Here is an 8,786-nt window from a genome sequence, read left to right on the forward strand (position 1 = left end):
ACTTAATCAGAGGAAGGGTCTCCTGATAGAGATATCAGGATGAGTAATGGCTTATTCCATGTCCCTGAGCTCTGATTTGCCCTGTATACCTGCACTTCTCCAACCTTTGCTTTGCCCTGCATCTGCCAGAGTATAGACATGTATATTCACATGCTGATCAGAAACTCAACGCTTGTCTTGCTTTCATTGTTAGGACCCTTTAGTTGACAGTAGGAATTAATAAACTAATTAAAGCTTTGTTATAATCCAATCCTAACCTTTTTTAGGGGGTAATTGGTACCCATAATATAGAGATATACAAACATTCTCCCAATCACTAACTCTAGACTATCTTGTACATACCATAAAGTCACTCGTCTATTCTGCTGCACATCGCTTTGATCGTGTTGTCCCAACAGTCTGCTTTTCTTTTGTAACTAGTTAGTGTTCTGCCTTAATTTTCATAACTTGACATAAATAAGGTCATCTTTAATGATATTTGATGCTGCAGTATCTTCGTCATCATTTGTTCTGCTCACTGGGAGATGCACTGGATGTCATGGGAGAATTACCAAGTGTGATTTTGTGTGAAGCAGAAGCCCAGAAAAACTCCAAAACCTGCCCATCCTGCTGGAACCTCTAACTCAGACTCCTCCCTCTTTTTGCACGAGTTACTCTGGTATTTACAGCGTTTCCCATCTGTCCACTGACAACCCATCTGTCTAATGCTCACTGATGTGGACTTTACAATAATGGCAAAGAATTAGTGTTGGGCAAGCAGACAATTCCAGCTATCCAAGTGCCCAAGCACAGTTCACTGATACTTTGATTCGGCGGGAATTGTTGTTACTGTAATTCACATTTACATCATTATTGCTAATGTATTACTTTGTTTATGGCTGGACTTTGTAAAATCGTGCACTGCTTATCTTATTCTACCTCAGGTTTCTGTCATTAGATTAGATATCAAGCTGAAAAATATACAATGTTCAATTTAAATTTCATAATATTTTTGGCTAGCAGAACAAACTAACACCTAATGAAACTAGCATATTTTTACTAGATGATTGTGTGTATGTGTGTGTGTGTGTGTGTGTGTGTGTGTGTGTGTGTGTGTGTGTGTGTGTGTGTTGTTTAAAGCTACATTCTCACATACAGTGACTTGTGTCATGGAACATCAGCAACTATTGGTGACCAATAGTTGGGAAAAGTCTAACTTAATATGACTTGGTCCAGTGATTACCCATTGGCAGTGAAGCATGCACATGATCTGTCTCCTGATTAATGGTCAAAAGTTAAAGGCTAGTTGTGCCCCAGCTATTAAGTTACTATGGCAACCAGTAGTAGGAACACAAGTTGGAGTCTTTAATACAGCATCTTATGTGAATGAAACTTAGACCATCTTGTTTAATAAGTTGATTTTCTTCAAGCTGCAGCAATGAGCTTTGGTCATTTTCTGATCAAATTGCCTCGCAAGCAGAGGCAGAATCATTGTGCTACAGCTGAATAGATCACATGGCAAAAAGAAAGTACATTTACAGGCCAATATGGGCTGAATATATTTTTTCTGAAATATTAGCTTTTGTGATATGCTTTATTTGCAACGAATATATTGCATTTTCTACTAAGTTATGACTGTGCTCTATAAGCATGTAATTGCTGGAAACAGTGCGTGTACATAGTCCAGCTGTTGCCATTAAGAGAGGAATTGTCAATTTGCCAGCTTTTGGCCTGCTTAGCTGCAGAATCCCTCAGCCTATATCTGTTTTAGAATGGTATTTGAAGATGCTCTAAACATATTGCTTAATGATCAACTAAAACCTGCAAAAGATCCTGCATGCTAAGTGCGCAATGTTTTCCACGTTCTCTGCACTAACCTTCACTCAACCCTATGCTCTAACATGCTCCCAGCGCAGCCACGTTTGTTTTTGCTGTGCTTTTCTGCTTTCTCTTGTAAAGTGTCTAACTTCGTTTCTTTGCTTAGGTCTGAGTTACAACAGTGGCTCCAGAAGTTCAGAAAGCTACCGGCCAGCAGGTGGCAGCACAGAGGACATGAACGGATATGAGGAGCTGGTGCTTAGACAGCTAGGCTTAGAGCCAGGGGCATCCTGCTCTACTCCATTAAACCCCATCTCCCACAATGCACCGGGCTTCACCTGCTCTAGCTTGCGGCCAGGGCGCAGACCCAAAGGTACTGATGTCAACAGCGAAAACTGCACATCTGTTCACTAGGCACACTAATTTGTCCAAAAGGGAATACTTTGTGGAGACCAGCACATTTATTTATATTACTCAGATATTGCCTACACTAATCACAAGTGTGAAAGGCATTTGGAATTTCTTTTGTTTTAACACTGTATTCAAAATTATTCATTGCAATTATTTTGCAGTGTGTTTATTTTTATGTATTTGAATTTGTTCTTTTAGGTAAGCAACCAGAGCCGAAGCTAGGTTGCTAGTATAGATATGAACCTATATACATTGGAATATGTATAATGTTTTTTAGTATTTTTATGGTATGCTAGATGAGAAGGTTTTGAAGATTGATTGCTCAGAAAAAAAAAATGTTTAAGTAACGATGCTGAGAACAATGAGAAAAAAAATCCTATGTTGACTGATTGAGAAGAACTGAAACTAAGTTTGACGTCAGTAGACCCAACGTGTAAGATATGGTTTTCCCCTCTTGGAGACCTTCACAATGAGTCCCTTGGCATAAGTAAATTGAAATGCTTCTTCACATTTTCTGAGAGGAAACCTCTTGTAAGGAAATGAGTCATGCAGATTACACACACAATCACACCCTTTGCTGTGCTGTACAGGATTAATCTCTGAGGAGGACCTACGTATACACTCCCTTGATGCCGGCTTTGGAAGTGGTGGCCATGGAAACGCAGGTACATGAAGAGCTCAGATCAATAGTTCTGAGCCTGGTGCTCAATCTGCTGCACTGCTTTGGCATTTGTTTACTTGTGTGTGGACAAATAGGTTTCACACTCCCCTGTCCCTCCTGCCCTGAGTGAATTCCTCTTTTTCCATTGCACAGGACTCAGGCCCAAGTCTGCTGATTACAGTCGCAACACCTCCAGCAGCAGCTCTCCTGTCAACTCAAAAGGTGTGTGAACATCAAATCCTGTAAAAACAAAAATGCTACTGTTCTTCAGTGAGCCTAAACCTGGCAGCTGCTTGAGTAATTTTGTATTGACTCTCCGTGTTGATGCACAGTGGTCAAGGAAAGATGTATGATCTCTGGGGACAAAAAGGGAAAATAGGTAAAAGGAAAAAAACAATTGATGGTTAGTCAGTTAACTGGGCACAAAAGCAGTAATTACACTAATTAGTCATGACAGGTCAGAAGGTATGATGGGTAAAATGTATTTGTCAATACCTCAGGTATAATCTGTCAATACCACGACAATGACACTATTAAGGTTGGGAAATGCATCAAATCCTGAGGTCTCATTAATGCACTAATATGGAGTACACAATCTGGATGCATCTCTGGCCTGTCACTCAAAATGTATTTTTTTGTATATTATTTTGGTCCATTTTTATTGTTGGGCTGTATTCCATAATTTATCTTCTATCTATATATCCCATACGAATTGATTGGCATGTAATTGATTGATTTCTCATTAGGAAGATTCCAATCGATTTCCACTTTACCCAATCATCTGGATTGGAGAAGTAAATCAAACAAGTAATGACTGCTGCCATGCTGTAATATTTCAGATTCGCCAAGCCCCCCTATGCCTTTGATTTTCTGAGGCCGTAGAAATGACTAATCTTTCTCTGGGGTTTAATCTCTACCAGCTAAACTAGAGGCTCATGTTCCTCAGTGAACATACAAATGAAATTCTTTGGATGGGTGTTCATCTGTGGATCCTGAATCCCAGTATTAATGCCAGAAGGTTATATGATCATGTTGGCCATGTTATATAAATTAATCTTTGATTATGCATGGAAGTCTTTTGAGAAATTAGTTCCCTTTAATTGAACAAATGTCCACCAAGCACAATATATGACAATCATTTGGCGGTTGAAAGACACGTGGGTGTTAAAGCTATTCACTTTCCACTTTAGTCATTTGCCACTATATCTCCCACTATTTACCTCACAGCATGACAATTGAGCTACTAACTTGTATGGGGGCACAAATGGGGTCTTAACTGCTCACTGCTCTTATTCTCATACATTAGCTCACAGAATGCCATCATTGGTATCTGTTGCACCATCCTTTTTCTAGTAATAGAATCACGACCACGCATCTTGCTCAATGGAAAATAACAGTTGTCCTAATTTAATATTTCATGCAGTGAGCATGTGGGCTTACTGAGAAAACTGGTGGAAAAGCTTCATCTCTCACAGACCACAGAGATGCACTTTTTCAGACAGGAACCCATTTCATTCATCTAATAGTGATAATATATAGCCTTGAGACGGTGTATATAATCAAACCAAAATATCTGTCATGCAGTATTTCCTTCCCCTTTCTGTTTTTTGTGTAGATTCCCTGGAGCGCCTGCATAGACATTCTGCCAGTCTCTTCAGTAATGATGTGGCTGGATTGAGCCATGAGAGTGCCACACTTAGCCAGTCCTCACTGCTACCTCGTAGCTCCACCCTTCCCTACGAAGCCATGCCTCAATCACGGTCTACACCACGCACCACCTGTCCACGCCCTGGCTCCCCTGGCAGCGAGATGGTCACTCTGGAGGAGTTTCTGCAGGAAAGCAACACCCTGTCACCTCCTACTGTAAGAAATTACAAGAGAATAGTAAAATATCCTTTTTTTTTTTTTTTTCTTTCCCTAATTTTCACTGCAAATTCTTTATTTCATTTTAGTCATTTTCACTTACTCTCTACCCTGCATTCAAGTTTACTCTCTCATGCTCTCTTTCTCTTTTCTCTCTTAAGCCAAATGACACTGAAGCTTTTCTGTTATACATTGAAATTGGTTCCTCAAAGGCTAATCTTGGTTGCCAGACAGAAAGCTGCTGATGTTGCCAGGATTTGAGGGCATATATATTAAAATGTTTGCAGTTTATGGCTTCTGTAATGTGCGAAGTTAATTTACACAGTTAATGTGCATTAGAGATGCCTCAGGAGCCAGGACATGAGACAATGCAATCATAAATATTACTGTCTTTGCGGCCAGCTATAAACAAAAATGTACCCAGTTTAGCGCTGCCTCAAGGCAACTGGAACGAATCAGAGTAAAAACATTGTCAGCCTGTCTGCCTACATATCTTACACTTCCTAATAATTCACGATGCATAAATAGTGTTTTATAACATTCATACTGTATATATTTTTTTGTCACAAGTTGTTTTAATTACAAACACATTTGAAGTCAAATGGTACACAAAGCTTTATAAAGGTCAAAAACACTGAGTTAATCATTTAGAATAAATAAATAGGTTACCCAGCAGTGGCTTTGTATAATCGTAGCAATTTGGTTAAAAAATGTGCAAACTAATTTTAACTGGACTCTACAATATCCAGTGATTTAACTGGGAAGGTTGTCCAACTAACAGCAATAGACTAGGAAAATGGCGCATTAGCAGCATTAGTAGGCAATAAAGTAATAATTTTGCAGGTATGCAGTGATGGAAGTGGTATGTCATTCTAGGGTGGGTATTGGAAAGGGTCTGTATTCTTTGGTATTATAACATCACTATGCCTTTTTAGAAAAAAATATATATTTGTAACTAAAACTAGTGACTGATATTTTTATGCTTTATCAGTACCCAAGCTACCAATTTAGAAAGCTTTTGCAATATGCTCACAAAACATGCATTTTTGCTCATATACTGATCAATTTTAAAAATCCAAATCCCTTGTGGCAACAGAAGTAGCAAGATCATTCAAGATCAATAGCGCCTCCTATTAATGGCTTTAGCGATTGATTTTGGACGATATTTGTGGTTTGGTGCTCTGATGCTTGAGCTGAAATTGCAGTGAGATTTTGTAATTGAGGGCCATTAATCCAGGATTATTTGGTGCTGAAAGATGTATGTTTACAGCACACAGACATTGTGGTCAGGCATCACTATGGCAGCAGTCGTTATTAGGTGATTTAGAGCAAACTTTTCATCTGCTTCCGTCTCATACCACATAAGTCTATATGTGTCTCTCTCCAGCTCCTCTCTTTTGCTTGTTTTCCTCTTTTCTCCAGCGCGTTAACGTTATGAAATATTTAACAAGCTGCCTACATCTTGGCAGGTTATTTATGTTTGTGCACTGAAGCATAGTATGGACAATGGATGTGTGGCACAGGGTTTATTGCAATCAGACACTGTGTTGGCCTGGAGCTTTGCTTTTTGTTTAAATATTTGGATTTGTCTCTTCTAGGTGCACACAGGAAGTCAGGAGGACCTAATGACTGACTATTTCACCAGAGTGTCCAGGCCAACGGCACCAGCTAGAGATGGCGCCAAAACACCCACTAGTTATGTCACGCCCACCATCAAAGCAACAGCATCTGTACCAGATGGGCTAGCCTCGAAACCTGGGCACAGTGTTAAACCAAGCATACGACTCTCAGAAGCTTCCATGACCCTTTCTCAGTCGCAGACACTTCCTAACCGAGGGGGGCGGTCTTTGCATCTGCAGCACTCGGGGCATCGTGGAGGAACCACAGGCAGCAACAGCTTGAATCGCACTTTCAGCCTGGCCTCGGCCGACCTCCTCCAATCAAATGGTCCTGACAGCTACCGGCCCGAGGCGGGTGGCAAAAATCAGGCAGAGGGGATGACTAGGAGGGAACGTCCACTTTCAGCCAGGCTCTCTGGAAGCTCTGGACATATTTCACTAGACCCCCGTCGCCTTTCTGTAGCTCCTCCCAGAGATGACCCACCCTTCACTTCCTCCTCCACTGCTTTGCATTCAGACCGCTACACTGGAACTGGTGGCCGCTCAGGAAGCTTAAATTCAAACAATTCCCACTATCCTCGAGGTGAGGTGGCGATGGTGACGCCGGTGCGTGCAGTCTCTGCCCTGAGACAAAAGGAGGTGGAGGAGCAGAAGGAGAGCAGGCAGGCTGAGCCATCTCCCTCCTCACTAAAGAAATCAGATAGTTCTGGCCCAGGCTGTTATGTAGAGGAGAGGCCCTTGAGTACACCAGCTTCACCAGACCCCAACAACGACCAGCAAACTGTTTGGTACGAATATGGCTGCGTGTAACCCAAAGTTCACCCCTATGGCAGTTCTGTTAAATCACAGTTCGCAGGTTTTTTTTTTAAAGCACATCACATTAAGACAGCAAAGATGTTGACTTTTGACTGAAAAAAACACTAAACCACAAAGAACAAGGCATTTACTCTGTGTTCATGAGCCCACTTTGTAAAACTTGTACATAGATTGGCAAAGGAATGTGTTTGGGTTTTAATATGGCTTGAGAAGGTTTACCCTTCCACAATCACACACCAGAGTTTTCCTCCAGTTTTCTGTGGACGGCGTTCCTGGCAGCTCAAAGTTCTATTCTGAATGTAAAACTCAAACATTGGTCTTCACTTGAAGGACCGCTCCCTGGATAATCATAGAGTAATTACAGCATCCATCTTTAGTAGGTGGGGTGAAAGCAGCGAGTTCATCATTCAGACAGTCTCAACGGGACAGGTTACTGGAAACAGCTTCTCTTTCTGACACCATACTGACAAGCCAGTGCCTGAACGCTTTCTGCTGCTGTGGGTCACCATCTCTTTGATGCAGGACTGGGTTTTGGTCATGTGTGGGACACGAAAACAAAAGATCCGGAACCACAGAATGAATGAGAAAGAGTAAAAGAAAAGTCAAAACAGAGCAGTGGACATGAAGTTAGAAGCGAAGATTAATGCGGAGAGCAGGACTTTCTACACTGAAGTGACACATTGTAACACAAAAGTGTCAAACTCCTTTTTTTTTTTTTTTTTTTTTTTCTCCCATTTACATTTGAAGCACTCATTTCAAGTACATTTCTACAAATTTTGTGTCGTTCTGACATATAAGTATCACAGTCCTTTAAAACACTTTTTTTTTTCTTTTCCTTAATATATATATATATATATATATATATATATATATATATATATATATATATATATATATATATATATATATATATGTGTGTAAATACATTGTAAGAGCACTATGTAAGTAGGACCAGTGGAGCCTTAACTGAAGTCTTAACACTGGACACATTCCCCAGTTTACTGCAGGAAATTAATCACAAGTAATACTAACAGCCTTTTGCTTGGGTATGAGTTTAGTATTTGGTTAGTTTTACAATTTCCATGTTTGGAGCGCTATTTATTGACTCCCCACAGACACTTGGGACTGTTTTCCACAGTTTTGTTGTGTAGTTGCCGGGATTGTGTGTAACTGAGCTGTGAGTGTATGGTTCATTCCAAGAACAATTGCATTAAAATTGAAGTAACAGCAAGGGTTTTTTTTGTTATTTTTGTAGATGTGGTGTGTGCATATGAATAATAGAATCTTATCAATATTTATCCACATTAACATTATATAATTCTGTTATGAATTCTACCATAAATCTAGACGCTAGGGAAACCTTACTGTATGGCTATACATTTACTCTTAAAAGATTAAAGTCATTGTATAGGGATCAAGTCTAGTTAATAGTTTAATTACCAGTAACATTTATCTTAACGTAGGCTTCTTAGTGGAATGCAGCCGTGATGGGTTTTTTTGGTTCCGCATTGGACAATAGCTAAAAAATACTTGACCATTTGTTATCATTATTCAATCACATGCCTGTAGTAGCTCACTGAACAACAAGTGTTGGGCTTCTGATTGAAAAGAAATGATTT

General features: G+C 40.1%; 1 protein-coding gene across 1 annotated transcript in view; it reads left to right on the forward strand.

Annotated features, from left to right (window-relative positions):
• ccdc88c (coiled-coil domain containing 88C) overlaps positions 1-8,398 on the forward strand; it is a 50,034-nt gene extending 41,636 nt beyond the window's left edge. The window contains 5 exon segments of the mRNA XM_046855267.1: positions 1,964-2,170; positions 2,799-2,873; positions 3,023-3,091; positions 4,485-4,732; positions 6,331-8,398. Of these exon segments, the coding sequence (XP_046711223.1) occupies positions 1,964-2,170; positions 2,799-2,873; positions 3,023-3,091; positions 4,485-4,732; positions 6,331-7,161 (1,430 nt within the window). The 3' untranslated portion in view covers positions 7,162-8,398.
• Positions 8,399-8,786: the final 388 nt, after the last annotated feature.

The sequence above is a fragment of the Silurus meridionalis genome, chromosome 8 (assembly GCF_014805685.1).
Source record: "Silurus meridionalis isolate SWU-2019-XX chromosome 8, ASM1480568v1, whole genome shotgun sequence".
In the NCBI taxonomy this organism is placed as follows: Eukaryota; Metazoa; Chordata; class Actinopteri; order Siluriformes; family Siluridae; genus Silurus; species Silurus meridionalis.